General features: G+C 45.8%; 1 protein-coding gene across 1 annotated transcript in view; it reads right to left on the bottom strand.

Annotated features, from left to right (window-relative positions):
- Positions 1 to 4,224: 4,224 nt before the first annotated feature.
- MYO5A (myosin VA) overlaps positions 4,225 to 18,183 on the bottom strand; it is a gene marked incomplete at both ends in the record, with an annotated part of 127,810 nt that continues 113,851 nt past the window's right edge. Inside the window, 8 exons of the mRNA XM_080707005.1 lie at positions 4,225 to 4,377; positions 4,627 to 4,707; positions 6,974 to 7,148; positions 9,430 to 9,712; positions 11,932 to 12,082; positions 14,283 to 14,372; positions 14,591 to 14,745; positions 16,398 to 16,544. Of these exons, the coding sequence (XP_080563131.1) occupies positions 4,225 to 4,377; positions 4,627 to 4,707; positions 6,974 to 7,148; positions 9,430 to 9,712; positions 11,932 to 12,082; positions 14,283 to 14,372; positions 14,591 to 14,745; positions 16,398 to 16,544 (1,235 nt within the window). The remainder of the gene's footprint in view (positions 4,378 to 4,626; positions 4,708 to 6,973; positions 7,149 to 9,429; positions 9,713 to 11,931; positions 12,083 to 14,282; positions 14,373 to 14,590; positions 14,746 to 16,397; positions 16,545 to 18,183) is intronic.

The raw sequence follows: 18,183 nt of genomic DNA, 5'->3' as shown, positions 1-18,183 counted from the left end.
GGCAGGGCAGAGCCTCATGGCTTAAGTCTCCTGCCCCCTGTCTGCACACTATGGGCCAGGAGAACTTCTGGGGGGCAGTGCCAGCCCGGCCAATCACCAGCTCAACCCCGACCTTCTCGCTCCCTCCAAGGACTGTGGGAGCTGCTGCGTCTCCCGTTCACGCTGCTTTGAGGAAGAAATGAGGTAACAAGGAGGAAGAGCGCTGGCGTAAAGCTCTAGGGATTTAGCCCAGGGTTATTCTACCTCTGAGCTAAATGCCCAGCCCTGTTCTGTTTTTAGAAACGGGGTCTCACTACATCGTAGAGGGCCTAAGTAGCTGAGGCTGGCCTTGAACCTGCCATCTTTCTGTCTCAGCCTCCCAAGTACTGGGATCACGGGCATGCACCACTAGGCCCTACTCCTGCCCTACTTGTAACTGGAGTGTATAGCATCATGTGCTAAGTTTTGCTTTCTATTTTATCTTAAGCAAGCAACTTAGATCCTTGGTTATACCTCCCGAGGAACACTGAACTGCTGACTCCGTGTGTGTGTGTGTGTGTGTGTGTGTAGGGAGAGAGAGAGAGACAGACAGACAGATTATCTGAGGATTATACAGGTGGCAGGTTCTATTTTCCTAGGGTTATTGGAGAAGTAATTTCTTATACAGCTCTGAAATTGAGAGCTGAATTTCAGTTACTGCTCTGAAATTCAAACAAAGTCTTTTCACAACCTCCTCCACTATGTTTTTAAAGATTTGGTTTATAATACACATAATTATTCAACCAGAAGAAGCCAACTTTCAATTATCCATTGAAAAAAAGAAACAATAAAATGACAAGATCCAAACTGACACAGATCTTGGGGCCTCCTCTCTGTTGGCTTTGAAATACTTTTCTTTGTACTTTTACACCTGAGAAGAGCAGTGTCAGACATATGGGGAATTTTCCAAACTTGTGAAGGCAGCTTGAAGTTATGTGTTTGGATTTTGTCCCATACCCATCTTTCCCCCTTTAGATTACAGCAAGGCAGAGGCAGATGGGAGCTTTAACCTACAAGAAGCTGCAGGAGGGGACAGTAATTGTTTGATTTTTCACTTTGCACCCCAGGGTATTAGCTGAGTGTGCGTGAGCTGAGTGTGTGTGACAGGACTGGGGTGGAGCTTACGGAAAGGGTTACTAAGATGAAGAACCGTTGCTTCTGAGATTTCCACTTTCCAATCCCTGCTGTGTGTTGTGAAGGAACTGCGGAAGAGCCAGTTGGGGATCATGTTAAAGATGTTGCCAGCCAGTCAGCTGAGGCTCCTCTGCTTCTGACGCACAGGCAGCAGGAGGGTGGAGGTGATGGGGCAGATGAGCAGGCTGAGGGCAGGTGAAGTAAGAGGAGAAGAGAGGGTCTGCGGTGGGTAGAAGGGTGAAGGACCAGGGGAAGGCGAGCCACCCTCAGACCGACAGAAGGATGCTTGTAGCCTTAGGGCGGCTTCAATGAAAACAGTGCAGTCAGGGAGCCGGGCGTGGTGGTGCATACTTGTAATCCTAGCATTCTGGAGGCTGAGACAGAAGGATCTCTGTTCGCGGGCAGCCTCAGCTATTTAGTGAGGCCCTTTGCAACTCCATGAGACCCTGTTTCAAAATAAAGAATAAAAAAAAAAATAGGGCTGGGGGGGTAGCTTGGAGGTAGAATGCCTCTGGGTTTCATCTGCAGTACCGCAGAAAACAAAAAGCAAAGAACAAAACCAGTGCAGTCATTTGCCAGGCCTTGAGGTTCCCTGACTGAAAGGCAATCTTGTTATGAGTCACAACCTTCAGACAACTAAGAGGAGCTACATCTGGGGTCCTGGGGAAGCCCCGGAACAGAAATAGTAGCAACTCTGTCTCCCTCACTGGAACAGCAGAGACTGCAGGGATGGCGGTGGGAGCTCTGGGCAGGTCCAGCATGGCGGCTCAGGGCTTGATGGCAGAAAGCCAGGAGACGGAGACAGAGATGAATGAATGGGGAGAGAGGGGGAGAGACAGGCCCTCCCAGACCAGACACCTTGGGAAGTGAAATGCCCACTGGAAGGCAGAGGGCTGCAATGCCATCGGGGCCACAGCGTGACCTTAGAGCCAGGGCGACTCAGGCGTCCGTGCCAGGCCGCACAGGACGGAGTGGGGCGGGTCTGAGGGGCCCGCTGGGAAGCCTGCACTGTGTCTGTCTATGCCGTCAGACTGCCACATTCAGCACGAACCCAATGGCTGTCTGAGTTCATTGTTCATCGAAAACTGCACTGATGTCAAGGGAACGCAGACATGCAGCTTGAATCTGTATTTTGGGTCCACATTGTGAATAAATTTATTTAAAATATTTGTATTTTAGAACTGAACAAAGCAGCACATGATGTAATAAAATTTATTTAAACTAGTTAACTTTTAAATAGCACAAATATAGCAGAGCTTTCTAAAAGCATGTGTCTTTAAAAATGTACACGTGCATAAATCATGTATATTAAAGAAAGATTTGAGCTACATAAACTTGCGGTTTTACATTTTATTAACCATAAGGAATGGACAGGCACTATTAACTGGTCTTTCCAACAGAGGATGGACTGACCCATTGCAGCTCTTTTTTCTTTTTAATCTAAGATCCAAGTGCCAAGAGGAGAGAATTTTAGGTGTGGAAGGGGCCTTAAGAATCATTGTCCAACCCTCTTATTTAATAAGGAAACTGAGGCTCAAATAAGTTAACAGACAGTATTCTTAATAACAATCTTTATCACTGATTTGAAACTGTTTGACTTCCATAAATAATATTGCACATATTTTAGTAAGATATGTCATTTTATAGACCCTCTAACAGTTAAGTTATATAAATCTATGATTGTAATTAAGAACCAGAGTTTCTAGTGAGCTGAGGATTTGCTTTGACACAACCTGAAGGAATTGTATAAGATTTCTAGGAAAAGTGGAGGATATGTTTAATATTTCAGAATGAAAACTTAAAAGAATTTGGGTCTTACTGAACCAAGTTATCTGTAGAATTCAACGATTTTCCTACAATTCCTAAAGAAGTTTTCTTAAGGTATTTCTAATATGTGTCTCATAAAGTATCTAGCGGCATCTGAGGACATTTATAGAAGTTGCAAAGCCCTAAAAAGCCTCAATCATAATATTTATTATACACATCCTTTTGCATGATTTATAGGATAATCGAAGTTTCAAGACCTGAATCACAAATATTCTGATAATCTTTTCTAGATAGTGACCAAGATTAATTCTTAATAAATAAAGAAGAAAGAAAACTTGTTAAGGTTGAAAATATGCACTGCAGGAATCAGATCTGGGAATGAAACCTAAGTCACTTCATAGAACACGGTGGAAAACTCATGAACACATCAAAGTAATTCATCCTGAACAATGACGTCAACGAGAGCCACTCTTTCTAATTCTACCCCTAAATGGCAAGCACTGTCACATTACTACATGATTTCCCAGTGTCTGTTACTTGTGCAGGTGAATCTGTAGATATTTGCATATAATCCAGTTAAAACTGTGATCTGATTGAGTTGTAAACAGAATTGACAAGAGAGAAGCTTATTATTGTAGTGCCTAAAATGAGTGCTGTTTATATTTTAAGGAGACAACAGGTAGCAGCAATTTAAAATGCTCAGTAAGCTACAGTTCAAACGGACCTCTAGACTATATAGCAAACGGACATTCTCTTAATATGTCTAAATCATAGTAAGACAAATAAGTTACTTGGCCATGACTTTACATCCTGCCAGTTTACTTCTCTGATCCAGTTTGACAATGTCAACAGTTTCCTACACTGATACGATACACGTTCAGTGGTGATCTGTCTTCAATTCTTCTGTTTAGCACAAAGGAGGTCTTCGCCAGTGCCTTCCTAACAACAGCTCACACACATGGAACCCACGCTTTTTACACCACTTAAAATGCAGAGCTAAGGATATAAATGAAATGCTGGCAGCTGAGAACACCTCTGCGCCTCCTTCCTTCCTCCCTCATCAGTCAGCTGCGTTCAACTCGGTGCCAGGCTGAGCAAAGACGAGTGGCTTTAAAGGTGGCAGTCCGAAGGAACCCCTCTGTCTTCCCAAGATGATGAAAGTATTTCGGGGAGAGTTCCAGTTAATAGTTTCTTGAGAGATAAACAGCACTTTTTTGTTAAACACATATTTTCAGTACCTCACTGGAAATAATGGTTCTTACCCAAGCAAGAGATGTACTGTCAGGATTTGCCTGGACATAACTTTCAGACCCGTGAAATGAATCCCAGGCCCAGGCTGGCTGGAATCTGGATGGTTTCTAGTGCAAGGGAGGAGGGGTTAAAAGGAAAGGTAACAGGAAAGATGTGTTTTGCATCCATGAGCAGCTGAGGAGAGTCTTTCCTGTCTCGTAAACGCATCTGAGAATAAATAAAAAAAAAAGATAACCAGGGCATCAGTTTTTTGAATCTGTAAGATTTCTTTTTGCCAAAATTCCTACCAAAAAAATCTTCAACTAATGAAGAATGTTCATTTTTTAACCTCATTCTGTCAACTCAACAAACTTACCAAAAAAGTTAATACACTGTAGAGTAATATAATAAAAGACAAACACACATTATGCTTCACTGATATCCAATTTCCATTCAAAAAAATCTGGGTGCGCTTACCTGTATAGTACGAATAAATGATACAGAGACTCTTTCTTCAAACTCATTAACCGGAGTATACAAGTTCAAAACTTTGACGATCTGTAAGAAATGAAAGGACCAGTTTCTAGCATATCCACGAGCACACTGGGTACTTATGATCTGCAAGACTAGGAGGATCTGTGTGAACAGTTCTCAGTTCTTCTCACGAGCAGGCTGGGACACGAGGGAGGAGGGACCAAAGGGCACGCGCACCTTGTCACTTGGATTTTACAGGAGAATGCATCAATGAAATCTAGTATTTTAAGAAGTAGCATAAATTTAGAAAGACACTCAAATATACAAAAGGACCCAACGTAATAAATGTGTCTCCATTTCGACTCTCCGGGCCTCCCACAGTGGCAGGTGTTAAGTATGTCCTGAGTATCTATCTGGATATTTCTATACATATTCTGACTTACGCTTTTTTTATACAAATGGCGTTCCTCTTATTAATACTAGTCTACAATTTGACCTCTTCATAGAAAAATATGTGGCCACATTAAAATAGTAGAATTAAACATTATTTTTTGAATAGCTTTTAAAAATCATATGTTTACAAAAGATAAGTTACTATAAATGATTAATATAAATAACAACAAAGGGTCTCTGGAGAAACCAAACAATTAAAGGGTATGGAAGGTCTTTAAAAATGTCAAATTAATTTATTTTGTAAAACGGTCATACCTCTTCAGCAAAAACAAATCATTCTCTATTTAACATTGATAGATATGTTCATTTTCAGGGTACTGACTAAAACTGTGGCATCCAATTGACTAGGTACATGTGACCATTTAAATTTAAAGTAAAATAAAAATTGAATGCAGGATAATGTTGATCTACAGGCAAAAATACACCAAGCAGTGGAGAGACGTGGTAAGAACACAGGCATGTTATCTGGCCTGTGAGTGACAGGAGAGTCATGGACGGCCTCTCAGGAGCAAGCATAAGAACTGTTAAAATAGGGCTATTTTACTCAACCAAATTTCTAAGAAAATGAATTACAGATCTACCATCTATGAAATATGTACTTATAGTGAATGTGTATTAAAGCCCTGGAGTACGTTCATTAAAAGCTGGATGACAACCCACATCTATGAGGCCGGGCTTCCTCCAGTGTACTCGTACTGTGCGCACACGGCAGAAGCAGGGCTTCCTCCAGTGTACTCGTACTGTGCACACATGGCAGAAGCAGGGCGACAATCTCAGGCCTCTACTCAGTAGTGATTCTCCTCTATTCATAGCCAGAATTATGTAAAAATGAATTTAGCAGTAGAAAACTGCAAATCTTGATTCCAACTAAGTTTACCTGTGCTGGCCAAAACTGAAGTTTCTATGTTATAAGATACTGATGACTCCTAAGATAATTTAAAGGTCAGCACAGAGCTTGTAATCCCAGGACTGGGGAGGCTGAGGCAGGAGGATCACAGGTTTGCGGCCTGTCTCAGCAACTGGATGCTCTTTGCAACTCAGTGAGACCCTGTTTCAAAATAAAGAATAAAAAATAGAGCTGGAGGTGTAGCTCGGAGGTAGAATTCCCCTGGGTTCCATCCCCAGTGTCTGTCTGTCTGTCTGTCTCTCTCTCACACACACACACACATACACACGAGCATAGAAAATGCCTAGGCAAAGAAAAATGGGTTTGTGTGCTGCTGCCTGGCCCCGCTGGCCCACTCGTGCTCCCGTGCTCTCGCCTCCTGGCGCAGGGCCCAGCTCCTCAGGACCTCCCATGGCACTCAGCCACTGCCCTGAGCACGTGTGAGGCCTCTCTCTAGGACTGCTGGAGCCGTTATGATACAGCCACCTGATGCATCCCTGCCTTCCCGACTAAACTCTAAGCTCCGTGAAGTCAGGGATCTTTTCATTATTTACTGAAGTACTCCTTCAGCAACAAGTATGATGCCTTGAGATAGGAGCTCAAATAGTTATTTCTAGAACTCAAAAAACAAGAACCAACTGTCTTAAAAAAGAGAAATCTAAAAGAATCATTCAATTGACACGTAGTGTGGAAAAAGACTTAGGGAACGCAAGCTCCTCAGAATGTACACCTGTGAGCGCAAGGACCCGGCTGGTCCCTGGCTGGAGCTCAGTGCTCGGAGCTCTATGCAGAGAACGGCAGCATCCACATGGGCTGAACACCTATTGCGGGTGCCTGCGGCTTGCCCCGGGTGACTGAGCTCCTGGTAAAACCTCCTACTTCAAGACTGGAGACACATGTCTCTCCTGTCACACAGAAGTCAGTGCAGAGAGGAGCAACACAGAACCCCTCCCTTCTGTAGGCCACCGGTGGCGCCGGGCACGCCACTTCGCACCGGGGAAGCGGCTCTACCTGGGCAGTGGTCAGGGAGTTGCACATGGAGCAGATGGCTTCTGCGTCGTCATCGGTCTTCTTCTTCACTTGCAGAAGCTGAGCAGCTTGGATGAGCGGCTCCAGGGTTTCTTTGGCCCCGCTGTTCATCAGATTCTTGTCACGGAGCCATTCTTCCAGTTGACTGACATTGTACCTACGCCCCAAGAGAAAGAGAATGGGATAAGAGGCTAATTTCCTGACTGCTGTCATAAATGTCTTAATTTTTTTGGTGTGGCCTCGTCATTTAAAATGACAGGCAGCATTTTTGTTCAATTTTCTAAAATCTAACCAGCTGAGCTTAAAATTTATAATAAGTAGTCATAAGGTTTATTATCATAATTATGTAAGATTAAATGGCAAGAGAATACTTTTCTTTAGTGGAAGATGGAAATGAAGTCATTCCAGCAAAAGTTATAATACTTGCTAATAAATAAGATGCAATACCTAACATGGCTCTGTCCTTATCGGACAGGTGACTAGGAAGCACTTCCTAGCTTGTGGTTTCAGAGGCGAGTTCCTTTTGCACGGTGAGACTTAATAATCCTCTGAGTACTCTCTCCTTCTCAAGGCAAACCCTACAGTTGGTAACTGAATAGCCCAATCCCCAAGGTGCCTTGTGCTCAAGTCTCTAGGGAAGGGCCTGGGCAATGGGGACGGTGGCCCGAGGACCCAGGAAGGAAGGGGAGAAGGGCACAGAGCGTCTGCAAGAGACAGACTCCAACGGGTGAGACAAACCACACAGGTGCTGAGGTTTCAGGAGGCGGCCAGCCAGTGGCAGTGGATCTAAACTAACGCCAAAGCGAATGGACGCACATCGTAATGAGTGACTTCACATCCGTGAGTAAAGCTTAGAGGGAAGGAAGCTCTACTCCTCCCTGAATAGACGTTAACTGCAAGAAGACGTGGGTCGGAAAGGAAAACTTGAAGTGAACAGCAAAATGTCCTGAGAACAAGTAGCTAAACTAGTAAAAACTTCTCTAGGAAAAATCCTCTTTTCCCTCTAAGTGAATATTGGTTTTTTGTTTGTTTTGTTTGCAGTACTGAGGATGGAACCCAGGGGCATTCTACCTCCGAGCTACACCCCCAGCCCAATGCTTTTTTATTCTTTATTTTGAAACAGGGTCTCACTGAGTTGCAAAGGGCCTCACTAAGTAGCCGAGGCTGTCCGCGAACTGCGATCCTCCTGTCTCAGCCTCCCGAATGCTGGGATGACAAGTGTGCACCTCCACGCCCGGCTCTGAATATTGTTTTAAAATAAGTATTAAAAAATCAGTTCTATTGCAATAATAAAGTTATGTTGAAGAGCAGCTGGGTAAAAACTGAGTAGAGCTTTTCTTAAGATGGAAGAGGAGTACGTATTTATATTTTGTATAATGTGCTTTCATTGGTGTATAGTCTTATTGGTGCACAGTCTCTTTACATCAAAAGGTAAGATCATGTCGACAGTGACGTGCACGCACAGAGTACTGAGGCCGACGCTGCTGTGCTCACGTATGCGCACGTAGTGGATGGTGGTGTTTCCACCAATGGACGTCGTCTTCCCTTAGATGAACCTCCCCTTCCCACCGCGGATCCCCATCTCCACGGTGTGGAGTCCCTGCGCATCTCAACTACTCCCTAGCTTCTCAACATTAGAGAAAACACGCGGCCCTCACTTCCTGGGCTAGGCTCACTTAATATAAAGTTCTCTAGGTTCTTCCGTTTCTCGAGAATTACATAATTTGGTTCTTCTTTATCGCTAAGTGAATTAATTCCATTGTGTGTACTTCTCACAATTTTGTAATTCCTTCATCGGCTGACAGACACCTCGACCGGTTCCATAACTTGGCTATTGTGAATTGTTCTGCTATGAACATGGTTATCACACATTACTATAGTTCTGTGATTTCAGGAGGGGCACGTACTTAAAGTGCTGGTAAAATCTCTGTTCTTATTGTCATTCAGGGAGTGGCGGCCCATGCTCACAGTCCCAGTACTTTGGAGGCTGAGACAGGAAGATCACAGGTTTGAGACGAGCCCCAGCAACTTAGTGAGGCTCTCAGCAACTTAGCAAGACTATGCTTCTAAATGAGAAATAAAAAGGGCTGGGAGTGTAGCTGGAAGTAGAATGCCCCTGGATTCAGTCCCCAGTACAATAGAAAAAAAAAGGTATTTTGTTAAGATATATTTCCAAAAGCAACAAAAAATTTAGAAATCCCTTTACAATTTAATATTTCCTTGCTGTATAGTTCAAAACACAAGGCGAGGAGGCGGAGAAGCAGCCTCTCGTCTTTGTACATTCACACAATCTCTCCTTTCCTCCGAACAAGCCGGCTTCACGCAGGATGCAGGCAGAGAGGGCCTGCTGGCTGCACCGACACGGCAAGGCCGCGCCGGCAGTGGCCCTGTGGCTCCCGGGGTTGGCGGCCCCTGGATGAGGGCGGGGTGGCGCTCACCTGATCTGCATGCCTTTGCTCCAGGAGCACATGTCCTTCCGCAGGAGGAGGTTGTTGAGCGTGACGGCGCCCACGATGTAGAACATCTGCTTGGCCACCTGCTTGATGAGCTCTGGGTCCATGCCGTGCTGGCACATGACGGAGTGGAAGGAATTGAGCTGCCGGAGGATGGAGTCCAGCGTGTAGGTGCCCTCGTCCGCCACGCTGGAGGTGCGCTTCCTCAGCCCCGTGGGCTTCACCCCAGAGACGCCCTGGATGGTTTCGTGCTCGAGCATGCCTGAGACTGGGGGAGCATTTCAACTGTTAGAAGATGTGGGAGGAAACCCGTCTCATGTGCACACTCAATTTAGGAAAATGACCTGAGACTCAAAACGGAGGGAAAGGGAGCCTGGCTGGTGCCGCGCAGGAGGCGCGGGCAGGAGGATCTCAAGTGTGAGGCCAGCCTAGGCAACTTAGTGAGATGCTGTCTCAAACCAAAAAATAAAATGGTCTGGAGATGTAGTTCAACCTCCAGTACTGAAAAAGAAAAAGAAAAAAAAAAAAAAAAAGGAGGGAAAAGGAACTTTACCAAAAAGGGTTTCTTCAGTGAAGGAATAATTTTTAAATAATTTTAAAAATTGACCATAAAATTAAATAATCTTAATGGCATATTTTCTAACATAAAAAGCGGCAGCTTTGTGGCAGTACGAGCATGCGATGCTTTGGGTGGTTTCTTTTTTTGGTAGTGGAGATTGAACTTGGGCCATTCTACTTCTGATTACACCCCTCTCCTGGGATCACAAGCTTGCACCACCAGCCTGGCTTGGTGGGGTTTGAGAAGGAAGTTAACGTTAGATTAAGATAAGCATTCTCCATATTTGAGCCTCCAAGGCAAAAACAAAAACAAGAGAACAACAACAACACACTCATGGCATTTAGAAACAATCTTGGAGAAGACCTGGGAGAAGACATTATTGCAAGGCTGGCAGGCTGGGCTGTTCCTTGCCCCGGGCTTCCCACAATACCCATGAGACCCTGGGCTAGCCTCAGTTTCCCAGAACTTCTCTTATCGTCTGTGGCGCTGCTGCTCCCTCCTGTGCTCCCCCGCATCGGGCGGGTGCCCCCCGTAGTTACTTCTGAGATGCCTTCCCCTCTCTGAGAAGCCCTCGAAAGCAAAGGCCAAGCCGGGTACCTTCTGTGTCTCCTCACTGAACTCGGCTTCCCCGGAAGCCCGTGCTGACTGCACTGTCATTAATGCCTGGGAGGTGGGGGCGCTTCTTCAGAGTGGGATCCGGGAGGCCCAAAGGCAGGCCAGTGTAGACTGGCTGAGGCTGACCTTTGCCTCTGCGCCCCTCGCATTTTGATTGACTTAGGCTACTTTAAATGTATGGCCTTTTGGGGACAATAAAAGAACTCACTGCCATTTCGCATCGGTTCCTTCCTCAGCCTTGTATGTCTCTATCTGGTTGGCCTATGGTGGAATGCTGAGCCCTTGGAAGGGAAACGAAGAGTTTGTGGAAATGTGGAGAACTCTTGGGTGAGGAAAGGAAGGGTGGTCAGGAGCAGCCTTAAGAGATTGCTGATACTTTGAGGATAACAGTGTTGGTAACTTGGAGAAGAATGTTTTAAAATCCAATGCATTCAAAATCAGCAGCCTGAAATTTGCACATGGCTCCTAATTCCTGTTCATGCACGCTGGATACAGATAGCATGAAATATAAATGGACACCCCAAATGAGTGCACATATATAAAGGAAGGTACATGGAACCCGATATTTAGCTAAATATACATAAATAGAACACACACACACACACACACACACACACACACACACACACACCAGATACTCAGTTAAAAAATGACCACCTAAACTTGGGAGGCTGAGACAAGAGCATCAAAGGTTCGAGGACAGCCTCAGCAATGTAGTGAGACTCTCAGCAACCTAGGGAGACCCTTTTTCCAAAACAAAAAATATAAAAAGGGCTGGGAGTATAGGTTGGAGGTAGAATGTCCCTGGGTTCAATCCCCGGTTACCATAAAAGAAAAAACTGAACCAAACAAGACCAAACCAAACTGCTTTTAACATTTCCAGATGTACAACTAACTGAGCACAATGTGTCTGAGACAAACCTATGAAACCAGTTCCTACTGTATCTTCTTGGCCATTTCACTATAGACTACCAAGCCAAGTACGAACTCTCCCCAGGCTCCTTGGGTTGAGATGGGCCCTTAAGAGCCACGCTAGTGCCCTGCTCCAAAGTTTAAAGTGCTTTTGAAACCCTAACGAGGTATAATGTCTGCTGCGGGGTGTAAGGTATGACCCACTCATAAGGAAGACGCCCTGGACTCCTGGGATGGGCGCCAGACTTTGCTGTTGGTCTTGTAGAAACAGTGGCCTATGTTGGATCCCAGTCAGCCATGGCTGAGGTCTGCGACTCCTCAGCTAATCTTAGGCTCAACTCTATACTCTCTATTGTCTGTAGGAATACATGCCCTGAAACGTGCGCCGCCGTGGTCCTTACCGATCATTGGCTGCAGGATGTTCTCCAACACCCGCACCAGCTGCTGGTAAATTTGGATGGCCAAGTCACTCAGCACTTGCCGATACTCGGCCAGGTCAAAGTTGGTGAGGCAGTGCTCGTTCTGGCGAGAGGTGTTGTGCTTCATGAAGCCCTAGAGTCATAAGGCAAAGTTAGCGAGGTGCAGGAGCAAGCCCTCTGTCTCACCGTCTCCAGTCTGGTCCACATCTTCCTGCTTTTTTTCTTCTCTTCCAGGAGTTTCCATCCATTCCATATGAAAACACCAGAAAAACCAACTGCAAATGTAGTGTGTGTTTGTCTGCTTCTAACTTCTCCCTGCCCACTTCTTACTAGCTTTTGAATAATAAATACACTTAGCGACCTAGCATTTAAGGCTTCTGAACAGCAATGTCAATGAAACAAGGTGGGGGAACTTACTTAAATGAGGCTTCATTGATGAAATAGCAGGTTTACTGCCCAACAGTAGATTATCTAAAGTACTCACCTCTTAGCTTCAGCTTATTAAGTCCTGTCCTAGTCATAAACACTGTCCCAGGGGCTATACACAATCTCCTTCAAATAGAGCGATTTCTACAGACACCAGTCTAAAAAGAGTTCCTTTTATTATACTTCATGGTATCTTCACTCTGGTTTTCCAGTCAGCGCTTCGGACAGAACCTTTTGGCGGCACCTGTTAGAGAGGGCAGCCACCTGCACTGAGGCACTTCGCGCAGTGACTCTGCATCTGAGGATGCTGCTCACTGGGCATGCTGATACGGAGACTCGCCCTCGGTCAGGTATCTGCCTCCCTGCAACAGGCTTAGTGACACGGTCTACGAGCAGAGCTAAGAGCCAACTGCGGCCTTTCCGGAGACGCCGCCCTGTCAGCTCACCTGCCCAGCTAGCCTGCTCACTTTGTGCTTCCCCTCTCCTGCCATAGTCCTCTGCCCTCCTGTGTCAAAGTGTGCTGACCAGCTTCTCCTCCGCCCTCTGCGTGGAGGCGGCATGGGGGGGCCACAGCTCAGGGCGGGGGGCAGACCCACAACCCCAGCCCGGGCCTCAGGGCCACAGCTCAGGGCGCGGGGGGGGGGGGGGGCAGACCCACAACCCCAGCCCGGGCCTCAGGGCCACAGCTCAGGGCGGGGGGCAGACTCACAACCTCAGCCCGGACCTCAGGCCTGAGGAACGTGGGCAGATGGACCGGCCTCACTGAGTTTGGGTTTCATCGTCTTTAAAACTGGGTTTTAATTCCTACCACACAGAAATGTTGTAAATATTAAATAACATAAATAAACTAATGTATAATAAGAGCTATCAGATATACACCAATCAGTCCTTAATACAAATGTTTCACATAGTTTTAAAATATGTTGAAATCTATAAAAATGACTAATGAATACACCACTATGAACAAAAGCAATACAAATTTTTGGACACATCAAAAGAGACATGATATTGATTATTTCTTTTTTTTGTGTGTGTGTGGTACTGGATGGAACCCAGAGGCTTTCTACCTCCTGGCTATACCTCCAGCCCTATCTTATATTTTATTGGGAAACAGGGTCTCACTAAGTTGCCGAGAGCCTCACTAAGTAGCTGAGGCTGGCTGCGAACCTGTGCAATCCTCCTGTCTCAGCCTCCCAAGCGCGGGGATTACAGGCGTGCACCACCACACCCGGCTTATTTCTTATCTTCGACTGCTTTTAATGTGTTGTAGCAAGCCAAACAGACAAATTTCCTTAAATAGTTTAAGACTCCAATATGAGCTCTCGACAGCAGCCGCTGTAACACACTGAGGGAAGCTTCATTTCTGGAAACTACTCTCTGAGCACTGAGCACGGTAATTTCATTTTTGCATTCTCATAATATAAAGTCTCAAAAGGAAGAAACTATGTCATCCCTCAATTCACTGTTTGGTAGGTAATAAAGATGAAACGAACAGATCTATATCCAAACTAGCTCTGAATCTGAAGTAAACACATGGTTAAATATTTTATGCTTTAAAATTTTATGCTTTTTTAGCCAGGTGTGGTGGCGCACGCTTGTAATCCCAGCATTCGGGAGGCTGAAACCAGAGGATCGTGGTCCAAGGCCAGCCTCAGCTACTTAGGCCCTTTGCAACTCAGTGAGACCCTGTTTCAAAATAAAGAATAAAAATTAGGGCAGAGGGTGTAGCTCAGAGGTAGAATGCCCCTGGGTTCCATCCCCAGTACTGCAAAAAAAAAAAAAAAAAAAAAAAAAAAGCCTTTTAAAGTGAACTTAACACATGGTTAAATATTTTATGCTTTTAAATTTTTCCTTAAAAAGGCCAGAGAAAGAAGCGCATGTGGGTTTTATAGTCAAGGTCTCCTTACCTCTTCTCCACTGTACTGCTTCAAACAGTGCAAAAATCTGCATGTGTTGGAGAGCCAGAAGGAGACAGTTTCAAAGTCATCACCTCTTTTCTGGAAGAGAAAATAAGTCTAAATTTGCCTTAAGGAGAAAGAGCAACAAACATAAAGCAGGCAGGCATATAGGCAGGCTTCGAGGAGGAACGTCTAACAATGGAAATGTTTAGTGAAGACGACCGTGTGCATCATTAGTAGCTGCCCACGTCCAAGAAGGAAAAAGCACCTCTGCGCAAATCGTCAGCATGCTGAGCGTCTCGTGACCGCGAACTCACCTTCAGTACCTTCTTGATGCTGTTAATTGTTGACGTGAGTAATGACCTCACTTTCTGGTCATCATTAAGGTAGTCAGCGTGTCGAACACACATGAAAAGGATATATGCTGGCAGCCCTGGAATCAAGTTGACTGCCACGCCACGTGGCTTCAGTTCTGAAAAGAGAAAAACAGAATCCTGTAACACCGACCGACTCTGTGAGGCAGGCTTTGAGATGCACAGTTGTCATGGAAGAGTCCATTGTTCAGGGCAAGCCACACAAAAAGAGAAGGGAGGTTCGGTACTTGAACAGGTCATTACGCGGAGAAGTGCTTGCACGTGGGGCACGTCACTCTCTCTCCTTGGACTCCATCTTGTGTATCCACTGCTTTGTTGATGTGTCTGTTTAGGCTCATAAACCGAGCCTCTCCCAAACCAAACTCTGATTCTCTGTGGAAACCGCTCCTCTCGCTGGCAGTTCTTCCCATCGCGGGGAATGGCAGCTTGTCTTCCAGTCTCCTGGATTTTAAATCCCTTCGTCTTTTTGATTCCTTTCTTTTTTTATACCACATATCTAATCCGTCAATGGACCCTACTGGCTCTCCCTATAAAACACATCCACAGCCCAACTCCTCACCACCTCCTAGCTACCTCCCTGGGCTGGGCCGCTGCCACCTCGAACTGCTGCAAGGCCGGGCCTTCTACCTGGTCGCCCTCCATCCCTCGCTCCCCAGTAGCGCACTTTCCACGCAACTGCAATATTCTTTCAGAAAACACAGCTTGGATTGTGTCAGCCTTGTTCTGAGAACCTCCAGGCGGCGCTCATCTCCTTCACTTTTTAAACCCAGCGCCCTGTCTGGTCTGCGCGCTGGCCCTGTCCTCTTCCCCGGCCCCAGCCGCTCTGCTCCAGCCAGGCCCGCCGTGCTGCTGGCCGAGTGTGCGGGCAGCTCCCCGGGGCTGGTGTGCGTTACTCTTCTGTCTAATGTTCTTCCTTCAGATGTCAGCGTGACTTATTTATCTGCTTCCCTGAGCCTGTCTAAAGATCACCTCGGAGTGTTTTCTGACAATTTCATAAAACAGTACACCTCCCTTCACTCTTTGTCCTTATTTACTCCCCAAACCAGTGGCTCCTTAAAAGTTTTTGCTAAATAAAGATCATACTGAAACGAAAGCACCTGTAGACTCTTATAGAATATAGTATTAAGTGGAATACCGTGAACCAAGGAATGTTGATCAGAGTAAGTACCCATCATGCTGATGTCGCCTTGGTACCCGGGAGGAGGAAGGCTGTGTGAAGCTGAAGGGTTTTTAGGTTTCTCCACTCACAACTCACGGGTGTGAACTGTCTCCTCATTTGCCTCGGCCCCCGGGCCCTCACGGAGGCCTCCTCCACGCCTGTCTCATTTCTCTCACCCTTTGCTGGAATCTTTCCCTTGATTCCTTTGTTTCTTCCCTATGACTGACCTGTTGTTCTCAACATACTTAGTCGTAAACGTTTCTAGGGAAATAAGGAAAAAACTAATCTAAAAACTTGCAAGGCTTACGGCAGCGCCGTTCAAGTGTGGGCGCACTGGAGAATCCTCTGGGAGACTGCTGGAAGGTACAGGCGTGGCCAGGCCTGCCTCCGGGGACGCCTGCCCTCGTCCAGGGGCACGGTGAGGAGGCCCAGCCTCGGGGTCCTCAGGGGCCCGGGACACCAAGCGGTGCAGTCAGGACGCCACAGTGACGGCCAAAGAAACCGCAGTGTAGAAAGCTAGAGAGCCAGCGGCTGGGTTCCCACCGCTGACACTCGCACCGGAGACCTTTCAAACCCTGCGGAAACACGTACCCAGGATCAGATTCTTGACGAGCTTCTGCTCATCCTCCTTCTTGTACTCCAGCATTCCCTGGAAGTCCTTCTCTTTCCTCGGAATGTTGACTGGACGGAGAGGCTCATCAATGATCTGTCCTGGAGATATGTTCTCCATCTGGCCCACTTCATGGGGAAAAAGAGAGGAAAATGTTTTCCAGAGAGAAAGAATGAGAATCCCACGCTACCAGGGTTTTAAATGGAATCTGTAACAGCACAGTCTTGCCACGCCTGCCGCTTCATCCCCTCGTAAAATACTTCTTTGAACTGGATGGCTGTTAGCAAGAGGTAAGTGATCTAGTCTGCAGCTGGTAGAGGCTGATAATGTCAGCACATGGCCTGACTCAGCGCTTGCAGGTCCACTTTTGTAATGAGGTTGCTCTGCAGTAAGGTTAAACATCTCCATAGAATATTAGTTAACGTACTCGTTAACTAACCTACAACGACCAGAAATGGTCAAATATTTAGACTTTAACTCACAGAGGGGAACATATTCTAAAAGGGGGCAGCAAGACCATCTTTACTTGGAGAATCTAGTTATTAAAAGCAAGAGGATGCTTGAAACGTATCATTACAATCAGTTCAAATCACACCAAGAGTGTTTCTTCACACCGACTGATGTGAAAATGTACTATTTTCTGCAAACTTCTGATAAGGGAAATGCTTTTTTCCTGCCATCTGTAATCTCCAAAAAAATCATAAGCAATGAAACACCTTCATTTAATATGAATTCCTAAGTGTTATTGCCGTTTTGTTTTTTAATAGACTACTAAAAGTCCTACCATGAAACTGCCATATTAAAGTACAATAACCTACCAGATATTAAAAATGGTCACAACTGTCAGTGGCAGCAGCTGGAGAAGAATTATGCTCAGGGTGAAAACCAGTCTCCAGTGTCATCTCAAAACTGAGAATAGAGTGGGAAGCCCGAGGAAAGGTCGGGCGCCTGGCCTCATTATGGTGGCTTTGGCCCTTTTATCCACAGGAAAAGGGAGCAGTTAGGCAATCTATTTAAGCACAGATTAATCTCTTGTTCTGAGACTGTCGTCAAGCAAAATGCAGATAAGATGCAATGACATTACAAAGTCAAACGTTGACCTGGGAGAACGGGTAGCGCCGTGTCATTCTGGCGATTTTCTGTTAGTTCCGAGGAGCCAAATCTATGGGAGGGCTGTCACAGACACACGCACCTGCGGTGCCGGGCTTGCGGGCACTGCGGCGGTGCACACCACCCACCCATCGCACGAGGGGCCAGGACGCCGGAGCCGGGCTCAGCTGAGACCCACCGCCCACCAACGCAGATCAGGGCCATGGCCGCCCACATCACCCAGGGCTGGCGAGGCCTAATGCATTTGAAGGCCACAGACTAGCTATAAATGCATTCTTCCATATGAGAGGAGACTCAAAACTGTTTAGTTTTACATTGTTCCTGGGGTCAGTTTTAACATAATACTAAGGGGGCTGGTACTAGGCACTTTAAGCCACAGGGATAATTCCAAGAGGAAAAACTGGGAGAAAACAAATTCAACTATTAGATTGATCAATAAAAGCACATTATCTCAAGTGCATGTAACCCAAAGAGGATGTTTTAAACCTACTGACTTTTATAAAAGATGCCATTAATTATGATATGCTATTTCATGCAATACTTACAAAGAAAAAACAGTGCCAATTAAATTGTAACACACTGACAATTTTAGTACTCCAATTTTAGAGAGGCTAAATGTGAGGCGTGCACCTCAAGATTTATGAAATATGGTGAATG

This window comes from Muscardinus avellanarius, assembly GCF_963383645.1.
Source record: "Muscardinus avellanarius genome assembly, chromosome: 12".
Classification (NCBI taxonomy): Eukaryota; Metazoa; Chordata; class Mammalia; order Rodentia; family Gliridae; genus Muscardinus; species Muscardinus avellanarius.
This window is presented reverse-complemented; position numbering and strand designations above follow the sequence as displayed.